General features: G+C 35.9%; 1 protein-coding gene across 1 annotated transcript in view; it reads right to left on the bottom strand.

Annotated features, from left to right (window-relative positions):
- GluProRS (Glutamyl-prolyl-tRNA synthetase) overlaps nucleotides 1-26,582 on the bottom strand; it is a 121,089-nt gene that overhangs the window by 38,331 nt on the left and 56,176 nt on the right. Inside the window, exon 14 of the mRNA XM_081730373.1 lies at nucleotides 771-920. Within this exon, the coding sequence (XP_081586499.1) occupies nucleotides 771-920 (150 nt within the window). The remainder of the gene's footprint in view (nucleotides 1-770; nucleotides 921-26,582) is intronic.

Genomic DNA, 26,582 nt, shown 5'->3' with positions numbered 1-26,582 from the left:
GCCCATTGACTCAACTGCTGTGTTAAGGCTTAAAACCTCAATAACTTAGTCCCTAATTAAGCTAGGACGATAATTTTGGTATCAATGTGTTTCTGAAAGATGAAGCTTTCCACCGATATATAATTTTATGTATGTGTATGTGTGTGGGAGGGGGTAACACGTCGGAGAACGAATGGTAAAGTTAGTTTTTTTTTTTTTTTCATCTGGTACTTTTTGGAGGAGCTGAGGTAGTTCGGATTCCACGTTAATCAGTAGGTCCACGTCTCATATAGCCTCGCTGCTGAACGGGACGTTAAACTCAAAATCAACTCAACTCTTTTTGGGGGACCATTTTCCCCTTGGGAGTACACTCATACACACATATACGGCATCCCCATTAAATGGCCAGGTTCGATAACATAATTGCACAATAGGTGTTCATTGGTGACGTCCTGGGATTGCAAATACAAGCTGAGAGCCACACAAGAAGATTCGTTGGTTGTTGAACGACAAATTGTTAGCAGCTGCTCTATTCAAATGCCCTGTATAGACACACGTTTTGCAGTGCAGCTTTATTAGAATCGAACGGTGTTTTTAAGCGGGTTTCTATCGGTGCGTTCCCAACAATTTTACTATACTTATTAAATGTTCTCTTTCAGTTTCTTTTAAATTTCATTTTGTGAGTTATTTACAAAAATTTGGATCAAATTATGAGCTACATTATCAAAAGGACTACGATTATCGTATTACTACCTCAAATACATATATCTATCGACAATATGTATACAAACCTTTGGTTGTTTGTTAGCTTTCAGTGCTCTAATTTTATCTCCTTGAGCTTTTATCAGATCATTTATAGCTACAGCATCTCCACCACCAAGTGATAACGCTTCATCCTGAGGGGACTTCTCTGCAATTTTTCCTTTTGCTGACTGTTGTTTCTGCGAATAAAAAAATAAAAAAAACACTATTAAACCTATTTTTTCTTTCTTTTTTGAAGTCTAATTCGTATAACGTGTTTCGTATGTTTAAGCGTGGCTTTGGTTTTAATTAATATACTACTCTAAACTTCGCCTAGTCTAACATAAAAATCTCCATGCTAAGGCAGTCTTAGAAGAGCGCCAAAAATGTGCAAGTTATATTGCTCGATTTTTTCCTTCATAATTAAGACAATTAACTGCTTCTAAAGCATCTTTTTGTTGATATCTTCTGCGATTTTTTCACACTCGTTATTATGCCACTTTCTCCCTCGTTTTAAAGTAACTATTCCTATTATGTTGTTTGAGCATTAACATTTTTAAGAAGATATATATTAGAATTCCATGCTAATGATAATGATACACAAACTATACGTATTTTTATATTACGAAGGATCCGAATATACACAGTATTAATATTAATAATAAATAAATAACACTAATATTTGCAAAGATCTTGTACAGAGTATAAAAATGTTTGGAAGATGTCTGTCACTCAGAACTCTTATTGTAAATACTAGTAAAGAATATTTATTATTATTATTATTATTATTATTATTATTATTATTAAACAAAATAATTAGCATTAGCAAAAACCTATTGTGTACTAATTTAAATGAGCCAACATGGATGAAAGTTTAGCATTTATGCTTTGCAATCTAGGCAGTGGCGGATCTAGCCCGGGGCTGGGGGGAGGAGGCTAGGCCCCCCAGTTTTTTGAGTAACAAAAATAATTCAAGTATTATTCATGTATTTTTGAAAGTTTATAATGGACTTATGATTTACCTATCATAGTCTGGGCTCTTGCTGCCCCCCTTAGTTTTTACCTTCTAGATCCGCCACTGAACCTGGGAGTCCCATGTTTGAACCGCACAGTCAGTCGTCTTGATTGTTTTCCTGGAACTTTCCACCTCGAGAATGTTGACATGACATCTTTAATTATATGCATGATATATTTCCAGGTTGGCTGGTTTAAACCAGCTTTTTTTATTTTTTTCAAAAAAAAAAAATGTTTAAACCAAAAAACGAAAAATGTTCGTAAAAGTGTGTGTTCGTAAAATCTTGATGAACACACATTTGCGGGTTATCACGTTTCACTCCCATATATTATTCATATTATATTTAGACCTAAATTCCCCATTCATGACTCAAAGAGATTATACTACAAAAGCAACTTTCGTTTTTTTTTAAATAAGTTTATGAATGTTTCATTTGTGATTTTTTTTTTTTAGTTTGTTGTTATTATTATGCAATTGCAATCAACGAAAAATTCTAAATATTGTTTCGTTTTAATAATGTTTGCTATTGATAAAATACATCGAAATGGGGGGGAGTCATACAAACCTCACAAGAGGCATTATTGATATCAGAAATATTTTTGGTATCTAATTATGTATAAATGGGTCAGAGTCAAAGTGGACTCAAATAATTCGTATCTTTATTCACTTTTCTTACTGATATGCAAATTAAGTCGTCATATTTCCTTAACTTGGACTAATAAAAGTCGTAGTGAACTCGGACTAGATTAGTTCTTCTGTACTGTGTAGTGTTTTGAAATTGTCCATATGTAATTCTGTTAATAGTTTCTCTTGTGCAAGTTTTTATCTTTTTGTCCTTCTCAAATGACTTTTGACGATTATATTAACTATTGTAGTATGTAAAGATCAGCACAACGTATTTTTATCAGAAGTCCTTCATTGGTGAGTCGGCAGACTTATCCCATTTGTGGCCAATTAGTCCCGGTTTCGAGTTCAAATAGAGGACAATTTCTCTCGGATATAAGCCGAGAAGCGGTTTGGATTCCGCTTTAAGCTTATGTGATCCCTTCCAGCATAACCCGGTTGTTGCATAACACCAAAGCGAAGCAAACTTATTTCTGTCCATATGTGATGTAAATACATAGAGCAAGTTATTTAACCCTTTAAAATTCTTGCCTTTTTCGGCGTTTTTATTGAGTCTCAGATAAGTAGCGACAGTGTCTTCCCTATTTATCCTAGGATCATGGTTTATACCTCGTTTTTCTCAGAATGGAACACCCTTTCAAACGGTACCACTTACATGTCCCTATAATATGCCAGAAGGGAATTATTTGAGAGAAAACCGGGATTTTTTTTACCAAAAAAAAAACTTCTTCAAAGTTTGGGACCCCCCTGAGGCCCTACCGGGTCTGCGCACAAATCTCCAAAAATTTGGAAAAATACTATGTACTGTACTAATTACTTGTGAAAAATTCGAAATTCTTGTCTTCAATAGTAAGGGCGGGAAATTTTTTTACCCATTTCGAGAGAGCATCAAAAAACGCCCAAAATTTCTCTAACATGCACTCTAAAAATTTTTAAAAAATTCTGACACGTCCCTAATGATCGTAAAATTATGGTTCATACGTCGTTTTGTTCAGAATGGAGTAGCCTTTCAGATGGTATTACCCGCATGTCCCTCGGACATCCTTAAGGAGGGAAAAATTGAGGAAAACAGGGATTTTTGCTGAAAAAATCCCTTTTTCCCTGGTTTGGAAGCCTCTGGCGCGACCCTGGGTAAACATAGAGATCCAGAAATCACTTTCAAAATACTACGTAGTATACTAATTGCTTGTGCCAAATCCCAATCTCCTATCTTCAACACTAAGGACGGGAAAAATATTTTCCTCTTCTGCGAATATTCCCAGAATGTCCCAGAATACCCTATATAAATTTCAAAAATTTCTTGACACGTCCCTAATTATCGTAGGATCACGATTCATACACCATTCTCTTCAGAATAGAGCGAGCTTCCAGATTGTATTAACCTCATGTCCCTGGACGTCTCGAAGGAGGGACAAATTGAGTAAATAGGGATTTTTGCCGAAAAATCCCTTCTTTTCCGTTTTCGAGCCCTCTGGTGCGGCCCTGGGTAAACATAGAGATCTGGAAATCACTTTCAAAAATACTACGTAGTGTACTAATTACTTGTGCCAAACACCAATTTCCTATCTTCAATACTAAGGACGGGGTGGGGAAAAATATTTTCCTCTTCTGCGACTATTTCCTAAATTTCCCAAGGATACTATACAATCTTTAAAAATTTCCTGGCACGTCCCTAATTATCGTAAGATAATGATACATACGTCGCTCTCTTTAGAATAGAGTAGGCTTATAGATGGTATCACCCGCATGGCCCCAGGACGTTCCTAAGGAGGTTACAAGTGAGGAAAATAGGGATTTTTGCAGAAAAAATCCCTTTTCCCTGTTTTTAGGCCCTCTGGCGCGACCCAGGGTTAACATAAAGATCTGGAAATCACTCTGAAAAATATTGCTTATGGTACTAATTACTTGTGCCAAATACCAATCTCCTATCTTCAATACTAAGGGCGGGAAAAATATTTTCCTCTTCTGCGAATATTTCCGAAATTTCTCAAGGATACTATACAAACTTCAAAAATTTCCTGACACGTCCCTAATTATCGTAGGATGATGATTCATACGTCGTTCTCTTCAGAATCGAGTAGGCTTTCAGAAAGTACCACTCAAATGTCCCTATCATGTAGCCGAGCGGAGCAAGAATCGCGAAAGTGGGATTTTTGGTCAAAAAATATCCCTTTTTTACCCTTTTGTCCCTTTGAATTCCCCTTTTGTGTTGACGAAGAGATCTGAAAAAATTCTCATGAAAACTAATTGGTCCACTGATTGTTTAGGGAAAATGTTAGGATTCTAGGATTAAAGAGAAGCTCACCAAAAAATGTTGAAGTTAGACCTGGGTAAAAAAAGGGAATTTGTAAATTGATGACGTCATACCCCCCTATGTTCTGACGCTTGGAAGCGTATAGACCCTTCCAAGGCTTTCTTGAATGCCTCCTCTCTTGGAAAATAGAAAAAAAAAACCGGAACTAAATAGCATTCTTAGTTCTCTTTTAATCGAATCTTTAAGACACTACAATATCGGTCGAAAACGACCGAAAAAACTTATAAGGGTTAAACCAGAAAAACCTGGTTTAAACAAAAAAAAAAGGTTTAAACAAAAAAAAACTATTTTTTTTTGTTTTTCAATAAAAAACATTTTTTTTTTTTGCCAACCCTGCTTTTAACAATTTTTGGCTCGAGCCCAAATACTTGCTCCTCCGAACTCAAACCCAGAACCTCGTGAACGATTTCCTTTCCTCCTACACTTCACGACCGCCGAGCCGGCAGTAAATTAGTTTTTAGTATTCAGCTACAAACCGCCTATCTTTCATATTTATGCACTGTGTTGTAATAATAATAATAATAATAATAATAATAATAATAATAATAATAATAATAATAATAATAATAATAATAATAATAATAATAATAATAATAATTAGTATTAGTAGTAGTAGTAAGTATCAATGATAATAATTATATTGTCTCTGTAGGATCCTTGAAAAAAGTACTTAAAATTACACACAGCATTTGGCTCGATATGGCTTGTTTTGACTCGACTCGACTCGAAACTAGAGTGATATTCGAGTCGAGTTGAAGGAAATTTTTCAAGCCGAGTTCTCGAGTCGAGCTCAAAAATGTCTATTTCGAGTCCAGTTGAGTTTCACTGAAAACTCGCTCGAACTTGCTCGTACCTAAAGGCGAGAACATTTGCCACTTGTTCCAGGAAATCAAAAACAAAAGTGCCTGGCAATCCTTCCTTTCACTCCAAGTATGTATCTTCACGATAATCAGATGTGATAGGATCGGAATGCAAAGACTGTGTCAAAATCGTGGCAAACAACACGCCACCATACGATTACAGATGGTAAATGATAAATTTCATTACTATAAAGATACATACAAGAATTATATTGTAACATTTGTTAAATACCTGCGAACAAAGTATTTGAGATTTTCATTGCAGCTAGTATGAATGTGCGCTACCCTGATTCATCAGTGTACGAGAATCGATAAAAGATATATTTTTTTCGAACACAGTTTTACGGTGCTTTCATAGTCTTATGTATTATTATTCCTTATCTTTGATGTCACAGCTATTAATATTTTCAATGATAAGTAACTCCTTGAACAGATTATACAGTACTTCGTATGTCTAGACATTAAACCGCTGTAGAGGCCACGGTGGCTTAGTGGTAAAGCGCTCATCTCTGATAAGTAGGGTTCCTGGTTCGATCCTGGCTCCAGCCGAGGCGGCTTTATGGTGGACAAACACAATGTGAGTGGATTTTCTTGGGGTTCTCAGTTTCCTCCAATTTTCGTCATTCTAGCGTTATCATCCATACCATCACTGTCTCCCTGAGCTTCAGTACATAATCGTAGGACGTTAAAAAAAACTGTAGAGGTAATTTCATTTACATGAATAATAAAATATAATTAGTATTGAAATTTCATAGGGTTAAAGCACTTATTAAAGAGTGACACGGTCTATTTTTACGGGAACGACAGTATGGGTTGAGGGTAGAGTGGTATCTCTGGAACACAAGCTTCCATATTTCCATCCGTGGCCAAACATGACCTGAACTAAGATTGGATTTAGGTATAAGTCTAGGCTCACGTGGAGCATCCCTCTTAGAATAAATATACACGGTGACCCAATAAAATCTCGCAATTTTGATTGGTTGTAGTGCTGTCAATGAAGAGGCGAGAGACGTGTGGGTCGTCACTTCCGCTCACCACTCTCCTGCCGTTTTCAGTTCTTATTATGGTTTGGTCAGAAGCCCAAAGCGCGTACGCAGTCGAATTGTTTTTCAAAACCAACAGTTCTATGATTAGAGCGGAAAGAGTTTTCCGTTTCAAGTTTGCTAATCCACGTAATGAAAATGTTTCTGATCAGAATATGTCTTACAGTGGGTCGAGGATTTCCGAACAATGAGTTCAGCGTTGAAAATATAATCTGGCCGACCTAACAGCACTCGTACACGCCTGAGAGTGTTGAGACTGTGAGATAGTTTGTTTTGGGCGTCATTCACTTGTTCCGTCCCATTTGAATTTCGACACCACTCTTTTCCCCTAGAATTGTGCGCCACCGGAAGTGGGTCAAAATTACCTCAAACAGTGCCGAAAAACCATGGCTGTTCCGCTCCCATCGAATGAGAGATCGTTCCTTTTCTATCGTATTTTGTTGTTTTATGCACTACTTCCTCGTTTTGTGCAACACCAGAGGTGGATCAAAATGACCCATAGAGTGCCGGCGCACAATTTTAGCCTACTTCTGGTGGTGCACAAAACGTATAAATTGGTGTACAAAACGAACAAAATTCAATACAGAAGGAATTATCTCGAAATTCGATCGAAGCGGAATAGCATTAATATGTTCCGCCCACTTTAGGGGTCACTTTTGACCCACTTTTATTGGAGCACAAACGTGGAAATAGGCGCACAAAACGAGGAAAAATAAATAATGTCGAAATTCAGATGGAGCGAAAGAAGCGAATGACACTCAAAACAGACTGTCTCACAGCCTCAATACTCTCAGGTGTACAAGCACTTTTCGGTCGGCCAGATTATTTTTTCAACGCTGAACTCATTGTTCGGAAATTTTCGACCCACTGCAAGATATATATTCTGATCAAAAACATTTCATTACGTGCGATAACAAACTTTAAGCGAAAAACTTTTTCCGCTCAAATCATAGAACTGTTGGGTTTGAAAAACATTTCGACTGCAAACGAGCTTTGTGCTTCTGACCAAACCATAATGATGATTGAAAACGGTACGAGAGTGGTGAGCGGAAGAGATTACCCCCACTTCTCTCGCCCCCTTCATTGACAGAACTACAGCCGATCAAAAAGTGAGAGATTTTATTAGGTCACCCTGTATTACACATCAATGAAAAAAATTAGGCTGAAGTTTTTCAGGGGATCCTAAGCCCTATAGATCTTTGTATTGTACGCGTTTGAATAATTCCGGTCATTCCCTTCCCCCCAAGCATACGAAAATACCTTCCCCCCAAGCATACGAAAATACCTTCCCCTAAGAATTTTTGGCATGAAACCTGTTACACAGGCTATAGATAATTTTATGAACTTTGCATTCCAAATTTCTATTATCTCCCCTGACGACAAAATTCTGGATAAACTGCTGCAATGAAATATGGAATGTTTGAAAGGAACTGTGACACTGCATATGTACTAGGAGCAAGGATGGACTAGCCCGTCACGCAACCAGACAAATGCCCGGTGCGCCCTCCTATTTATGCTCCCCACAAACAACGAAAATACAATGAATATATTTCACTGAAATATTTACATTATTTTTTCTAGAATACACAAATAATTCCCGAATCTTGTGTATCTTCGTTGATAACTTTTCATGACGTGTACGGTTGCCTAAACTGAATTTACTGCTATTTTGCTGAGGAAGTCTACTAGATACAATCAAAAACTCCAACTAAATTTGTTATAGATCAACCATCGCTATAGATGAGATATCTCTGTAGCAACAGGCTTACATGATATACAGTACGTACCCCCTTTTTCAGCAAATCGGTGTGGCGCCCTCATAACATATTGTAATGAAAATCTAAGAACAGAGTTAGAAAAATAATACATGTATATATTTTATGAAAAACATGAAAAATTTTACTCTAATGTTAAAGGGAAAAAAACTCTAAAATTGCAAATATCATTTTTGTATTGTTATTTTGTGGCAATTTAAAAATGTAAATATTAGGTGATGGGAATCTAAATGAAACAAAAAAATTTTTTAGTCTCGGGCGATCACGTATCCTTTTCGTGTCATTTACTACCATCAGGGAAAAAAAACAAAGAAATTATAGTGGACCTCAGGGTTTAGAATGATGCAATTTATCAAATATAAAAGGTACGCGAGAGGACAAAGGGCGTTAAGGTTCACATTAGGACTCAAAACAAAAACTTCCAATAATCGTAACTCAAAAAATGGGTGGGCGTCGGAGAACTGGACTAAAATCCTGTTTAATATAAATTGTATTTTTCACTCACAAAACGCTGTTACTTTTGGTGACCCACGCTTTTAGTTTTGGTTTCCTGCAATAGAGTTAAGTCTCAGAATAATGGCTATCTTTTTCTATATGTAATCATAAAATTACTTTCTGTAATTACCTGTAAATAAAACATTGCATTTTGGCAAAAGGGAAAAATAAAAACACTTGTCTTTTGTTTTAAATACCATCCAATAACTTATTAAGTTAATAACAGGTAATAACACTCATGCTCTCAATAAAATGTAGCCACTATATTACCGCATTATTTAAACAATATGTACCGCCGCTCTTTTTATGGAACCAGTCCACCCCTGGTCAGTGGCTCTTTCAGAAACAATGTTCCCGGGAGGCACACTTAGTATTCCAGGAGAGCACTGCAGGTAATATTCTATTTATTATTAAATACGTATTATTTTGGTCTCCTCCGAGGGGGCACTCTCAGAGCTCCGGGGGGACTGTGCCCCCCAAACAAAAAACGTGTTTGGAAGAAACACTGTCCCTGATTAGTCAGCTGGTGCGACTAAGGAAAACTTCAGAAAACTGACGCATAGCCGGCCGCGGATTTCGAACACGAGACTTATTAGTGCGAAATGAAAATGCAAACTGTTTATATGCATTTATAGCATTGACAGTTGGCTGAAGCAACCTGTGATATAAAGAGAAATTTCTCTTGTAATCATACTGCATATAAACAGCGAAGAAGTGGAGGGTTCTTTCCCTATATTCCCCGTATCTTCGCTTACACTGTAAAACAATCATTACGTTTTCCGTTATGATGCTTTCGTTATTACGTAAGTGGCGCTCACTCCGAGATTTTCTTAAAGAGCTTTAAAAACGTACACGTGGCGACGTTTTCCCCAGATGCAGCAGACTAATTCACGAAAACCGAAGATATTTTATTTTGAATGCAGCACTTCATTAGATGTAACAAGTGTTTCTCTTTATTATCAGTAATTTATGACATACAAAAGGTATTAATTTCTTCAGTGAAGTAAGATAATCGTAATTCTGTAAATGTCACTTCAAAAGACTTAAATACCGTATTGCGAACTGTTTACATCATATCACGCCAATTAAATATTTACAGCATGGTTAATAATAAATTGTTAATAATTTATGAACTATCTAATCACTTTCTACAATGCTATAAAAGTTTTATCAAATCAACGTTATCTTTTTATCGCACATTATTACACACGCTACCTTGCATGCAATACCCAATTTGAGTTCCCAAGGTACATGCACAAATATAACAATTTTAAGTACAATAATAACTGTTAGAAAAGTGACTAGGAAATAAAAGATATAGCTACAGTACTTTCATTACCTTCGAGATAATGCTTTAATGATTAATTTTTGACATACGGTGATATCAAATCCATCGCGAGGGAAAACATACACAGCATGTAACAGCAGACGACTATTTCGTGTCCCGTTACGTTTCTGCTGCGTTGCCACATAAATAAGGTCACCAGAACTTCAGCCGAAGCAACAATACGAAAGGAAATGATGAAATCCTGGGACCAAGATTACAAGCTCTTTCCGTCAAAAGTTAAAAACGCATTAATTATGATCTTCCATCAATTACTTAAACTGTCGAGTCCAGCAAATTGGTCTGTCTCGCTTTTGCATAACGAAGAATAACTTCAGGATCTAGTCACGAAATGTTGTCTTTCACGAAGACTAGGATTACGTGTTGTTGCCTATTATATAGCTATTGATAAAATTCAACTGATAAATTTGTATAGACTTCAATATAATTAATAGATGTGTATCGTGGCACTCCTAGTTTCCCTGTTTTTTTCCCTGATGGTAGTAAATGACACGAAAAGGATACGTGATCGCCCGAGACTAAAAAAATTTTTTGTTACATGTAGCTAGAATGGAAGAAAGTAGAAACGCTTTCGAAGTCTTGACTGGTAGACCCATAGGAAAACGACCATTAGGAAGACCTAGGCGCAGATGGAAGGATACTATTAAGATGGATCTCACAGAGATAGGAATACAAAGTAGAAACTGGATCCAATTAGCTAAGGATAGAAGTCAGTGGAGAGCTTTTGTGAACGCGGCACTGAACCTCCGGGTTCCATAGGCCATAGAGTTAGTTAGTTAGTTAGTTAGTATCGTAGCACTGTATATTTGATATTAAGCGCACAGAACTTTGCTGCTACCGAAATACGTAAATTTTCCTTAACGAAAACATACAAATCTTCTCAGTATGTATTTAAGTTTATTTGAATAATCGATTCTAAGATATCAGCCTGGCATAAGTTTAAGATTAATATTAATCATAAAACTTTCTTCCGAGAAAGGAACATAAAAGAACCGGCCGCCCAACTACCTAATAGAAGGAGCAACTGAAGATTAGATGACCCGCTACTCCGGTCTGTTCAGTGACGTAAGAGCTGGCAAACGGGCTTGTGACTCGGGCGCCGGATTGGAAGGGCGCAAAATGGGGCAAATATTTGGGGGAACGTTTTGGTTTGGTTGGTCAAGGGGCGCCAAGATGAGTTCTTGTCCCGGGCTGGGTTTGCTGTATTTGAATACTGTATTTGCGTCGCTGGGTTTGTCCAATAATCCGGAGTTTTGAACTAGCGGACTTCAAGCATTAGAAGTGCTATTTAAAAAAAAAAAAGAAACAGGAAACAAAGTATTTTTTATTTACTTCAATTGAAAAATGCAATATTATTTTAGTTTAACGTCCTATGATTATGCACCGAGGCTAAGGGAGACGATCATGATGACATATGTGAAAATGATGGAATAGCGAAAGTGGAAGGAAATTGGAGGACCCCAAGAAAACCCGCGTACACGGTGTTTGTCCACCATAAACCTCCCTCGCTGGGAGCTGGAATCGAACTAGGGATCCCACATGCCAGAAGTCAACGCTGTACCACTGAGTCATCGGCTCCTAATGCAGTAATTTTCTTTATCTTCCCCAAGTATAATACAAACTTATTTTTGTTCTTATACTTTTGTGTTTATATTTGAAGTTACTTCTTTTCTTTGCTTTATTTGCAATTTTATTATGAAAATACAGTGAATTGCGAAAACATAAGCCTTCCGATAATCCGTCACTATACTGGTCTGATGTATGTTGGATTAGTGAGAATGTATAGTAATAGTCTTACTATAAAATAATTTTATTTAGAGCAATTCCCACGGTTATGTCCTTTAGGCTGAGGGAGACGGATGATTCATGAATCTAAATGATTATACAATTAATTTTTGTGCTGCTTCTTCCGGGAATGGAACCCAGGACCATGTGCCAGTAGACCAGTGGAGAGAGCTGCAGAAAAAATTTCAGTGAGTGTTGGTACAAAAACTGGCTCTGCACACAATAATTTTAACCAAAGAGTGTAAAATTTGCTCTGATATTTAATTTATATTTTAAATAACACGGAACATTTCGTTAATTTTTGCTTAAAAACAGGACAATTAGGCGCCCCTTTGAGAATCAGAAAAATCGGGACAACGGTTAAGAAAAAGGGAATGTTTCGGCTAAATCAGGATATTTTGATTTACTTGTGGATTATATTGTAGATCAGGGGTGACCAATCTTTTCAGAATTGATAGCTACTTGTCATTCCAGGAATCACTGACAGTCTATTTATTTGTTCACTAACCAGCAACCGAGAATCACAACAATAACAATGATTGATATAGACTAGGGATGGCCAACATTTTCTGGAATCCAGATTCCGGAAAATTTATTTTCCAGAATCGGAAATTTCACTTTCCGGATTTCGGAAAAATTATCGGATTTTTTAAAATTCCGCTTTTTTTCTGAATTCCGGGATTTTTCCGATTTACTTTCCGGATTCCAGAAAGTAAAAATTCCGGAATTGACCATTCCTAATATAGACAGTATGACAACGGATACCGCTGGCTACTTCTCACGACTTGCCGCTCGACGTTGTTGGTCATCTGCTGTACACGGTTCCATGAAAGTAACCTACAGCATGTACTACCATGAGCAAAATAAATGACGCGTCTCTTTATTCTGAAGTTTTTTGAAAATATCTCTGTTTTCTTTATATGTTCGAAATTTCGGAAGGTTTCCCGAGCAGGACGGGTTAATAACAAACCCGTTTTTAATATTTGTGTTAGATATTAGCTTATAATAAATAAATTAGAAGCAAAAAACATTAAATCGACAGAAATCTCGAGAATTACCAACTCTGCTAAAGTGGGAAATTTTCAAGAACGCGAGGGAATTCTGCAGTTCAACACGAAGCAGCGACATCTATATCACTGAGAGAAATGTGGATAAAATCTACAAACGAAACTTTTAACGAAATATTTCTAATATGTCTTATTTCGTGCATTATCTGCAAACTCCAAATATATGAATCTATGCCAAGTATTAACGTAAAGATAGAGCAAAAAGTGGAAATTGTCTATGGAAAAGGACGAATTGGTAGCGCGACCGTAATGAAAAATCGTCTTTACCGTAGAAAAGGGTTAGTTCACGTAAGGAAACAAATAGCTCAGTTAGTTAAAGCAACTAGTCTGTATGCCGAAGGTAGCGGGTTCGAATACAGATGGAAGTGACGTTTTCATTTTTATTATTATGGTTATTTTATTTATTTTTTTATGTGGGAAAGAATCAAATTGTAACATATGTGTAAAATTCATGACGATACCAAAAAAAGAAAAAAATGTCGTTGTCGCACTTGCATTAGCATCCCTAATTTTGTTTGCAAAAAGTTTAGTAATTATTTCCCCTGTGCTCACTGCTCACTATACGTAATGCTCGCTGGCGCGCTGTTTCCCAGTAAATGTTAATCCTAATTTGGAGAATTTTATAAAGTTCAGGGACGTGTAGTGCATATTACCGCTGTTACCGGCGGTAACGGTAAAAATATGAAAGTTTTCGTTGTTTTCATATGTCTCTAAATTTCATCATCAACGTGGGAAGATGTTTACATATTTTCCTTTTCTTTCTTTCTTTTTTTTTTAAAAAAAAAAAGTTTGGACGGCCTATGCCGCATTTACACTGCCAGCGTCAAATAGGAACATACTATTGTTGATACCGTAGATTTCAGAGGTAACGCGAACCCCGATACCGGTCATTCACTCCAGAAGCACCTTTCAGCGTGCCAGCCAGAAGCATCCTGCGCGCTCGTACTTGGATGTCTGGAATGGCCCTTATGTTACCGTTCGGCTGAATGGAACAGGAAAAAATAGGAACATTCCCTGTCAAAACAAGGAGAATCTAGAATATCAGCATGTTTATTCTACTCGCTCTCCTCTCGCTATAGAGGATCGAGCTGGCAGTGTGATTTAACTATACTGTTTCGTTTGCTTCCTAATCCAAGTATGGAAACATAGTTGTAATTTCCGTATTCGTAAAGTTCTTTCATTGTCTTAACAGTATACAATTTCATAGTAAGGATAATTAGAGAGAAGTAAAGATGTTTCCCGGCGCTCCTTCTAATTCGAATATTTATTATTATTTAGGATTTATGCTAATTAAGTTGGAAATATTTTGTTTTTAATTTAATATTTTCGATTCAGCAAATTTCCAGCTTTAGCCTCTAACCTACTATTCTAAAATTCACCTTTAGTTCGGAACAAAGCGGAAGTGAGGGGAAGCGAGTGCAGCGTTGCCGCTGCTTAACGCGAAGGAATGGTGTCGTCTGCTTCAGACCAAGGAGTTCCAATGTCGAGCACTGAACAGGCAGGAAAAAAAAAGAAGAGAAGAAAATAGTTTCATTGTTTTGTTTTCAGATACTAAACTTAAAAAAAAAAAGTCAAATAATATTAATTACGTTCACACTGTAACATTAGTTTCGTAGTAAGTTATCTAACGTGAACTATGAATTTCATAATTTAATTGCATACTGTGAGTTAGCAATAGTTGAATAGTTGAATTTGCACTTTGATGCAGTTTGATGTGTTGAAAGAGAACGGTGCAATTGTCTTCATCATACCATAGTTTGACTGTCCCAAATTGTGTTTGACAGTCTGACTCGTTTTCAATACGGAAAACTTGTTGCTCAAACATACGATGGAGCTTCGGTGAGCCAGTATCCAGGGGGGGTTAGGGGAGCCGGTCCCCGTAGATTTTTGCTACCCCCTCTAAAATTTTCACGGTTTGCTTGGAAATGAACTATAATATAGTGATGAACTATAATAAGGTTAGATAGGCCCCCCTAACTTCAGCCCCCTCTACATTTTTGGGCTGGCTACTGGCCTGTGTAGTCAACAAAAGTATCCCAACAGCCTCAAACACAAGGTGGAACTATAAAAGTAGGATAAATGATGTGCTGTATAGCTTGAAAGATGAACTGTTAGGACTCTAAATCCATGACAAAAACATCGACGAATGAGATTCTCAAACCAGAGTTAGTGCAACAAAATTCTACCAAACCCTTTAAAGTTTTGACTTCAATTTTTTACTTGAACTGTTTTATGTTATAGGATCAAGATAAGAAATCTTGTTCAATATCTTAGAGAAAGAAATTCATGATGTAAGTTTTTGCAGAAAAAAAAAGATGACTGAAGAATATCTAAGATCATTGAGAGACGGTTTCGATTATATTTAGTAAATAATTGAAGAACCTGAAGAGCCACACTTTTCAAAAAGATCAAGGTAAATGAAGTGGGATTTGACTCCCCCCCCTAAAAAATCATTGCCAATGTCTATAGTCTGAAATGATTGATACGCTTAAAGAAAAAAGTGCTAGATTTTCTGATATTGAAAAATTAGAGATACTTGTAATATCAACAACCGGTAACAATTGTGAAAGTGTCACTCCACGCCACTGATAAAGTTTCACAATATTTCTCACTAGATAGTCTTCTATCTACTTGTTTGGATATTTTGATAACAGATTTCCCTATTAAATGTTTAATTTTCCCTAGATGTTTAATTACGGAAAAGTTTTACAATGTATTTGTATTAAATTGAAATTGTTTTGAATTTACCACATGAGATAAGTAGCTCGAAGGAGGAAAACTCAAGTAATTGATATTCTACGTAAAAGCTACCTATTGTAGAATGATGATACTTCTTGCCATCAGCATATAATCTTCACGTTAGAGAGTCAGACAGAAAAAAAATCTGTTTTTTCCTCCCTATGACCACCCATCTTAAACCTCTACATTCCATTGTTCGTCTCACAAAATTTCGGTGCTCCAAAAACATTCATATAATAATAATAATAATAATAATAATAATAATAATAATAATAATAATAATAATAATAATAATAATAATAATAATAATAATCCTGAATATGCCATCCTTACATAATGTAAGGATATCTTAGTTTCTTAGTTTAAATCTTAGATATCTTAGTCTAAAGTGCTTTCTTTAGTAATTATTTGAACAACCATGTAGGAGGGGGTACGGCGTTTTATTTTGCCCCTCTCATTTCAGTACCCTTCCAACAGAAAGTAATTTCTCATAAGCAGGGTAGACAAAATGAATAAGAAATATATTTACAGCATCCTCTCCCCTTTCATGATTGGAATATCACGTAGCATTTTTTTATTCTACCAAAGATGGCCCTGTGCGGTTAGGGGTAGGTAACTAAAGAAATACCTAATATATAGCGCCCCTTGATTGTAATATTACCGCTTCTTTATTTGTACGAGGGAGCCCCAACAAGGTGATAAAAAGAATAGGAAAAATGTCTATTGAATCCAGTGGCGGATCCAGCACAAACTTCTGGGAGGGGGGGGTAGTGAAAGATTCTTTTGATGATGTGAAGCTGTCACAAATTACCACTTAACTAAACTAAACATAATAGTGGGGTGAACTGGAACCCAGTCAGTTTAAATTGATGTAAAAGTTTAATTTTTGGCTTCATATTAAAGTTTTGGTTTCAAATGAAAATTCCAGTCCCAGTGGTCAAGGATCAAATCTCGAGGGGCTCTTCAGTGTAGGTTAATACGGGCCCCTTATGAGAAAAGGCAAAAATATTAAAATGTTTTTAACGTTCGAATTTTTCGTCTATTTTAAAGAATTGTTGGGCTTTGTATTAAAGTGTTGGTTCCAAATGGCAATTTCAGTCCGATGGAGAATGATCAAATCCTGGAGTCGGGAGGGCTCATCAGTATAGTGTGCTACGGCTCCATTATGGGAAAAGGCAAAAATATGAAAATGCTTATAACTTTCGAATTTTTCGTCTATTTTAAAGAAATTATTGGCTTCATATTAAAGTCTTGGCTTCAAATGACAATTTCAGTCCTTGTGGACAATTATCAAATCTCGGAGGGCTCTTTGGTGTAGGGGTTTCGGCTTCTTTATGGGACAAGATTCACGTAATTGGTATTGCAAAATTGTTTTGTATACATTAGTGTAAACTTGCACCATTTGGTTAATTTTACCTCTTATATTTTGCAGATTTCAAATTCCAAGCATAGTTACTTCTCAAAGCTAAAAGGCACTTACTAGTTTCATTAAAAGGAAATGTCTTTTATGAAAAGTTGTCATGGAGTAGACGAACGAACAGGCACCCAAACATTGGTTGAGTCGGACGGTTGAAACTCGTTAAGCTCACTTCAATTATTATTATTATTATTATTATTATTATTATTATTATTATTATTATTATTATTATTATTATTATTATTATTATTATTATATTAATAATAATAATAATAATAATAATAATAATAATAATAATAATAATAATAATAATAATAATAATAATAATAGAGCATTCATGGGGTCCGTGGCTCGACTCCACTTCGCGCCAAGTGAAATTTGAGGTAGACAAATACCGTGTGCATGGGTATGTGTTTTCTTGGAATTTTCCACTTTCCTCCCACTTTCTTCATTTCATCATTTCATTCATCATCATTCTCCCTTAGCGTAGGTGCATAATCGTGCAACGTTAAACTAGATATTCCATTTAATTTTAATTTCAATAATAATAATAAACAATTAATTCAACTGAAAGAACTGTAATTTATGTTGACGGCAATTATCATAAATATGCAACCATTATAAAAACAATGCTTTGAGTAGAAAGATAATCCTTCCCAAGTGTTAACGAATGCGCACGAGATAAGACGTGTCTCGAGAAAGAGACGAGACGCGCTTTGTGACATCCAAAAGAAGACGTAACAAATGTTTTGGACACGAGATAGCTTTTAAAATGTCTCGTCTTGTCTGGAATGTCTCGAAAACAAAAGTCTAAGTTTTAAAATTATTTTTAAAGATCTATTCTCTCAAAAGTAGCTCTCTGCCTTAAAATTAATAACGGCATTTGTGATTTTTTTAAAAAAAATAAACAATGTCTAAAGTTAATAGTTAACTTTTCGAAAAGAAGCTTCATTAAGGGTGAACCTGAAAGATGTCCACAAACTTCGGGAGATGATTCGTGACATCAAAAGGAGACAAATAGCCCTCTTGCAGTTTTCGAGTTCAGCTTCGTTGTCGAGATACAGGGTTGCCAACTGGTCGTGTTTGAGAAACTCACTGGAAATAAATTCAACTCCAAGAATAAGCTACTACAGGTCAATTGACTTATACCATGCTGCAAGGTTAAATATTTGTTTATGAAGTGTGTACAAAATTTGCCAGTGGCCTTTCTGAGAACATCGTCGAGAAAAAGTCACCTCCAAGAATAAACTACCCCTCGTAAATTTTTCTAAGAGAAATATCTGATACTGCAATATAGGGTTGTTAATTAAATATTGATTAATGAAAAATAAACAAAATTGTTAAAACCATTTTGGAGAAAATAGCTTTTTTCGATTTTCGGCTGTTAGTAAACCACACTTATTTTAGGCGGTAGGAAAAAAATGGGAAAATCTCCTGTAGGAATACTATGTAAACCCTAAGTTTAAAATTTGGTGTAGATATGTTGAACGGTATGGCCTCTAGGCGAGTGCACAGAAAAGTGTACCGAACGGACGGACCGGAAGGACGGGTATCGAAAAATCACATTTCCGGTATGTAGACGCCATGAAGTATGTAAATCCGTTGAAATCTGAATTTGATATACTATTTTCACAATCACCATATTTTCTTCTCTCTTTTGTCGCTCGAAAAAGAAAAGCCTGAGTTTACCACAAAAAGCTAGGGTGTTTACCAAAAAATATTCAATTACAGGGCCACCGCACTAAACTTTTTCAATTCAATTTCTTAACTGTGTTAGGCCGCAGTTGTTACTGAAGTGTGTATTTGGATAATACGAAAAAAAATCATATTATTCAAATACATCGAATGTCAGATTATCGAATAAAAAACTTCGATTGAAGAAAATCCACACTACAAAACTAACTCACACTTTGAGCACATTTTCATTAGACATACAATAGAGCAATTAATGTAATAATTGTTTATGAATATGAAAAAATCAAATGAGCCATTTTCGAGAAAGTCGTTCAAAAAGAACACGTCAGAAGTAACCTACCTCTTGTGAATTGTTTCGAACAATGAGTTAAGATATACTTTTGCTTATTAATGAAATATTTATTTGCGAAATTTGAACAAAATCGCCTGTCGTTCGAGAAAATTGTTGGGAAAAACCTTGACCCCCAAAATAATCTATCCGTCGTAATTGTTTTTCATAGAAATGATTTATACTAAAATATAGGGTTATTAATGAAATATTTATTTATGAATTATCAATAAAATTGTCCACGTAAGTTTTGAGAAAATCGTGAGGGAAAAATAACTCCCCGAATAAACTATCTCTTGAGGATTCTTTCAGGGCAAGCGAGTTATTCCATATTATTAGGTTTTTAATGAAATATTTATTTCTGAGTACGAACAAAATTGCTTGATTCATTTTAGAGAAAACCGTGGAGGAAAAACACCCCCAAGAGTAAACTACCCCTCGTATATTTTTTTTCAGGACAAACGAGTTTTGCCATATTGTTCGGTTATTAACGAAATATGTATTTTTGAAATACGAATAAACTCTTTTGAGTCATTTTTGAGAAAATCACCCAGACAACACACTCCACCAAGAATAAACTACCCCTCGCATTTTTTTTTTTTTTAGGACAATCGAGTTATTTATGCCATATTGTTAAGTTATTAATGAAATATTTATTTATGAAATATGAACGAAAACACTTGAGTCCATTTTGAGAAAATCACTGAGAAAAAACTCACCCCTAAGTATAAACTACCCCTTGTAGATTTTTCTCAGATAAATGCCTTATACCACAAAATAGGGTTGCTAATAAAATATTGATTTATAAAAAAAAGAAAGAAAACCAGATCGTTAGAGCCAGTTATGAGAAAATATATTTTTTCTATTTTCATCGTACAGGAAACTACCCTTGTTTTGGGAGTAGGAGGGAAATAAAAGAAACTATAGGAAATACTATGAAAATCTTAAACTAAAATTTGGTGCAGATAAGTTGAACGGTTGGCCTCTAGGCGAGTGCACAGAAAAGTGTAGCGAACGGACGGACGAACAGATGGACATGTATCAAAAAATAACTTTTTCGGTATTAGGGGCTATAATACGTGTAAATTCGTTGAAATCTCAAATTTGATTTTTTTTTTTCGATCACCATACTTTCTTCTCTCATTTGTCACTTCAAAGTAAAAGGAACTCAGAACTACAGATAAGAGACACCTACTTTTACACATAGACATTTATTGATTTAAAACTGTTTTAGTTTGTCATTTCACTTCCAATTGAAAGGTTTTACCATGACTAACGGCATACCAATGACGAGACGGAAGTTTTGAGGAAGTAAATGCATTCAGAAGTCTAGACTACATTACGCCTATCAGCCTGTTTTTACTTGTTGTCAGTTGTAATTTCGTCCAAACGCTACATGAAATAATTCTTGGTTGACGTCATTGTGTTACTATTTTAGTATTGTTCTCTTCAGACTTGGTTGAAGTTTTGTCTTAACGGTTATACATTTTTTCTTTCTTATTTCATCGTTACACATAAGAATAAAATGTTCTGGTGAGTGGATAAATTCGAACCTACGAACATTGAGTTTTCATTCTTCCAACACATTACCAATGGACCAAGCTTTGTCTTCACTTTAACGCACGCTTACAGGGTTTATTACGATTTAAATAAAAATGGCTGGCTGTTAGAGTTTCCTGCCCAAATATTTCGATAAAAAATTTTCATTGCTTCGTAGATACGTAGGGCAATGTTTAGATACACATTTTAGGATAGTGCATTTTAGTGTATATAATAATTTCATGCCAGATAAAAGCTAGATAAGTTTTGATAAAATGTTTCATATGTAGTTCTCAATAATAGGCTTGCTGTTCGGGGTGAAGTTTCAAGGTTCAGCATTGACTAGCAGTTTTTGCTATTAATATCCCTTCTAACAATATTGGCAGTGGACACAAGTTAGCCCGTGTTGAAGCTTTTTGCTCCTAATTTAATTATTTTACTTTATTATTTAACGAATATATTGAAAATTGTCAGCAGGCACGTATACAGTAATTTATTTCGGAAGGGGCCCGACTTCAATATTAGGATAAATTATAATAAAATTTTAAAAGATAATCCCAAAAATTAGGCTAAATTTACAGAAAAGTTGGGATTTCAGAGGGGGTCCGGACCCCCTGTACCCACCCCTAAATGCGTCCTTGTTTGTCAGTAACTTTTCCTCATTTTGAAAGCCTCAAAAACTTCGGATATATAAAGGGAAAATAGTTATTTTCGATAAAATATCACTTCAAGGAGACGCGACAGTTTTATTGCACATGGTGGTATCCAACGTTCACAAGGGCAAGAATTCCTTCCCTTTTATTCTTTTGCTATTGTGCTCTATCGAAAGGTTAGGTTTGTAAAATATTACTCTTACAAACAAGCGTGATTGGCAGATAGGAATACTGAACAGAACTCCACAGAAATGCATGCTGAACAACAACTTATTGAATGCGTTTATAGCTACTCTTTGGTGATTTGGCCTCAAGGTCAGTCGAGTGGTAATTCAGTTCCGTCTCTGTTCTTGAGCCATGTTCGTATTACTTCGAACAGTTTTGCTAATGAAAAGCATGCCTCGTAATATAACAGACTTCTTTCGCGTAAGAAATCGAAACTCAGTTGGTCACAGCAACTTTTGTTACCTAACCATAACGGCCTAGGGTCGTCTTCAGTAGAATAAAAAATGTTACGTGATATTCCATTCACGAAAGAGGAAAGGTTACTTTAAATATATTTCTTATTCATTTTGTCTACTCTGCTTGTCAGAAATTATATACTTTCTGTTGGGACGGTGCTGAAAAGAGGGGGGGGGGAATAAAACTTCGTGCCCCCTCATACATTTTAAATTTTGTTACATGGTTGCTCAAATTATTATTAAAGAAAGCACTTTAAACCAAGATATCTTAAGTTACATTATGTAAGGGTGGCATATTCAGGAATAATAATAATAATAATAATAATAATAATAATAATAATAATAATAATAATAATAATAATAATAATAATAATAATAATAAATGTCTTTGGAGAGCCGAAATTATGTGACACGAATCATTACATGTAGAGCTTTAAGATGAGTGGTCATAGGAGAGGAAAAAACAGGGTTTTTCTCTGTCTGACCAACGTAAAGATTATGTGCTGAAGTTAAGAAGCATAATAATTCTACAATAGGTTGAATTTACGTAGAATATCAGTTACTTCAGTTCTCCTCCTTCGGGCTACTTATCTCATGTGGTAAATTCAAAACAATTTCAATTTAAGACAAATACATGTAAAACTTTTCTGTAATTAAATATATATAGGGGAAATTAAACATTTAACAGGGAAATCTGTTATCAAAGTGTTCAGAAAAGTAGATAGAAGACTATCAAGCGAGAAACATTGTGAAACTTTATAAAATTCTCCAAATTAGAATTAACATTTATTGGAAAACATTCGTTATGCACCAATGAGCATGTAGTGAGCACAGGGGAAATTATTACGAAACTGTTTGCAAACAAAAATTAGAGACACTAATGCAAGTGCGAGAACGGCTTTTTTTTTTTTTTTTGGTATCGTCATGAGTTTTACACATATGTTACAATTTGATTTTTTCCCATATAAAAAATAAATAAAATAACCACAGTAATAAAAATTACAACGGCACTTCCATGGGGTTCGAACCCATTACCTTCGGCTTACAGACTAGTTGCTTTAACTAACTGAGCTATTTATTTTCTTACGTGAACTGCACCTGTTCTACGGTAAAGACGATTTTTCATTACGATTGTGCTAAGAATTCGTCTTTTTCCATAGGTAATTTCCACTATTTGCTCTATCTATACGTTAATACTTAGCATAGATTCATATATTTGGAGTTCGCTGATAATGCATGTAATAAGACACATTAGAAATGTTTCGTTAAAAGTTTCGTTTGTAGATCTAATCCACGTCTCTCTCAATGACATAGATGTCGCTGCTTCGTGTTGAACTGCAGAATTCCCTCGCGTTCTTGAAAATTTCCCACTTTAGCAGAGTTGGTAATTCTCGAGATTTCTGTCGATTTAATGTTTTTTGCTTCTAATTTATTTATTTTAAGCTAATATCTAACACAAATATTAAAAACGGGTTTGTTATTAACCCGTCCTGCTGGGGAAACCTTCCGAAATTTCGAACATATAAAGAAAATGGAGATATTTTCAAAAAACTTCAGAATAAAGAGACGCGTCATTTATTTTGCTCATGGTAGTACCACATCGTTAACGATCACATCTCAATTCACACAGATCATTATTCCACACAATGCATTGTTGCATCGGTTCCATCTCCAAGGGACGATTACACCACTATCTCTTGTAATCCCACTCGTTTCTTTTTGAATTCCTGAATCCAGATAGACACTTCTCTCCATACACTGGCCGCATTTTACAGAAAATGCCTATTGACCACCATTTGACCTACAGACAACTCATACAGTTAGCCGCGCGCAATCGCCGACTAGTGGGTTGCTGTCGGATACCTTTTTGTGCCTTCTTCGCTGCTTTCTACTAGCGAAACACGCGTGCTGCATAACAAATGATGTTTGGTATTTCGAGTTTTGCAACCCCTATTAGTGCAATTCAATATTCATCAGATTTTATTTCACTTTTAGGGGCTCAATAACAGAAAAGCCGGTTTTACATTCGTTTTGGATTCCTTGTTTATTGTGTCTATGGAAAGAGATATTGAACAATCTTGTGATTCGGAACCAGCAACTTTGATTAATCTACCTACTTACAAGGGAACATTCCGATTTGGTTAATTCAATTGCTGAAAATGATTGCTAGCACTAGATTCAGCACAAAAAAGGGGGGGGGTACCGGCAGACCGTATATAGGGTAGGAGATAAGTGAGGGCAAAGTGCGAAGATATAACGTACAAAATGTCTAGAAATGCCATGTTAATTTTGAAACGAGTAGAGGGGATTGAGGTCAAATGTTGGATATGAGGAATGCATGTATAAAGCTCCATTGAATAGGCGTAATGTGAATCATTGGGGAAATCTGAAAAGCCGCCACCTTGGAATTACCGCAAGAAGAATATACGGGAAAGGGGGGTCATGTGACATATGGCTCTTGACGCACACCGTCTATTGAAATCAATAGTGGTCAATAGGGTTTGAGACCTCTGTTTAATTGAAACTGTTCTGGACCTTAAGAATGATTGTATGGTTGATACAAAAATGGAGACAAGAGTGGGCTCGGTTGTTTTTTGGATTCATTAAGTTCATATGATAAAGATACATATGGGCAGATCCTCTATTTTATAACATCCTTGGAATTAACACACAAAAAACTGGTCAAAAACCGAATGAGGATATTAATAATTTCCTGCAAGAAAACTCTCGACTCTCCTCGACTGTGAGGTATTCCAAACCTCGGGAAGATCCGTCCCCACAGCAGAGAACCCCTACATCTGCCAATGCTCAAAACACGGCATTTGTATGCATTGAGACAAGAAGACACGAACAATTCAATATGGCACATCAAAGTATAAACTAGGTGAACCTCTTTGGAGACATCTCATTTTAAAAACAAAAGGTAGGAAAAAATAAAAATGTTGGTGCTGTCAATTTAGAAATTATTTCTACATAACATATACATATAATATATATATATATATATATATATATATATATATATATATATATATATATATATATATATATATAGTGGCGGATCCAGGGGGGCTATAGCACCCCCTTGACGCTCAGGTTTATACTGGATAAAATGGGCTTCAATCTTGCTTTACACTGGATAAAACGGCAAACTATGATTTAGCCCCTCCCTTGATCATATCGTGGATCCGCCACTGTACATATATATATATACGTTCAAAGCTATTCATCAATTACTGTGCATAAAATGGATTTATTAAAGACATCTGCTTTCCAGTGACGGTATGTCTTGATCTCTGAAAAACCAGAGGCGGTATGGCATATCACCGCATACCGTCTCACTTCGACCACTGGTTATATATTTTACATTTTTATACGGGCGGAAGAAGAACACATCCAGTGGTTGTATGAGTGACGTGCAACCATCAGGGATAAGGAGTCGGGTAAGTTCAATAATATCCGGTTTCTGCATCAACTCTTCATCTTGATTGGTTCTCCATGAATCAACGAGGAGCAGCAGTTTTATCTGATCTGTAGAAAGCCAGAAAACGTCAGTCATGAACTCTTTCAGGTTGTCCTTAGTTATAATTGCACTTTTACCAGCATATGAACGAAAATTTGGTGGATCGGGACGTTTGTTGGCTGGGAAGTGGCCTTATTCAAGTTTGTGGTTGTTCCTCATTCACGTCACCTTTTCGACCGTATTACTACATTGCCATGGCGTGGAACACCTCCTGTTATAGAAGTTTCAAACTGTATTGGCCACTATTGATTTCAAGAGCCATATGTCATATGACCACTTTTCCGTATATTCTTCTTGCGCTAAAGCAACATCGAGGCTTTTCGTATGTCCGCCATGATTCACATCACGCCTATTCAATGGATCTCTACATGCATTCCTCATATCCAACATTTGACCTCAATCCCTCTACTCGTTTCAAAATTAACATGGCATTTCTAGACATTTTCTACTTCCTATCCACGCACTTTGCCTTCACTTATCTCGCACCCTGTATACGGTCTGCCACTAAACACCCTCTTTTTCTCTGTTTCTTTTGGTGCTGAATCCACTGCTAGCAATCATTTTCAGCAATTGAATTCACCAAATTGGAATGTTCCCTTGTTAGGATGTCATAAGCTGTTACTGGGGTCGTCAGAAATCTAAAAGAAGTTAAGATGGTTTTAGGCTGTGTGTGAGTGGCGAAGGAAGTTTGATTCTTTATTTGGATGTTGCCGAAACAACTACCTCTACCAGCGAGTCGCGAACACAGCAGTCGGTCTATTTTTTCTTAACCGTAATTTTATATCTATATATATAAAAGAGAACGCACAAATCCTTTGTTACCTCATCACGCTAATACGGCTGAACCAATTTCTTTTATTTTTGGGGGGTTATTAGGATTTGGACCCTAGATGGTTTTTATCATATCACTTTAATTTTTAATTACCAGTGTCTTGAGATAATTGACCATTCAAGTGTCCATAACGTACAAATCCTTTGTTAGCTCATCATAGCTAAATCTAACCGTATTTATATGCAACCCACATGACCGTGTCACTCGGCGGGTCAACATAAATGACAGGCGATATAATGTTAACATTCTTCTATGGTTTTTATCATATCACTTGAAAGCGAAAACTTCCGGGGTGACCGCAGCGAAGCGGGGCGGGTTAACATAAATGACAGGCGATATAATGTTAACATTT

The sequence above is a fragment of the Thermobia domestica genome, chromosome 11, assembly GCF_964235325.1.
Source record: "Thermobia domestica chromosome 11, izTheDome1.hap1.1, whole genome shotgun sequence".
Classification (NCBI taxonomy): Eukaryota; Metazoa; Arthropoda; class Insecta; order Zygentoma; family Lepismatidae; genus Thermobia; species Thermobia domestica.
This window is presented reverse-complemented; position numbering and strand designations above follow the sequence as displayed.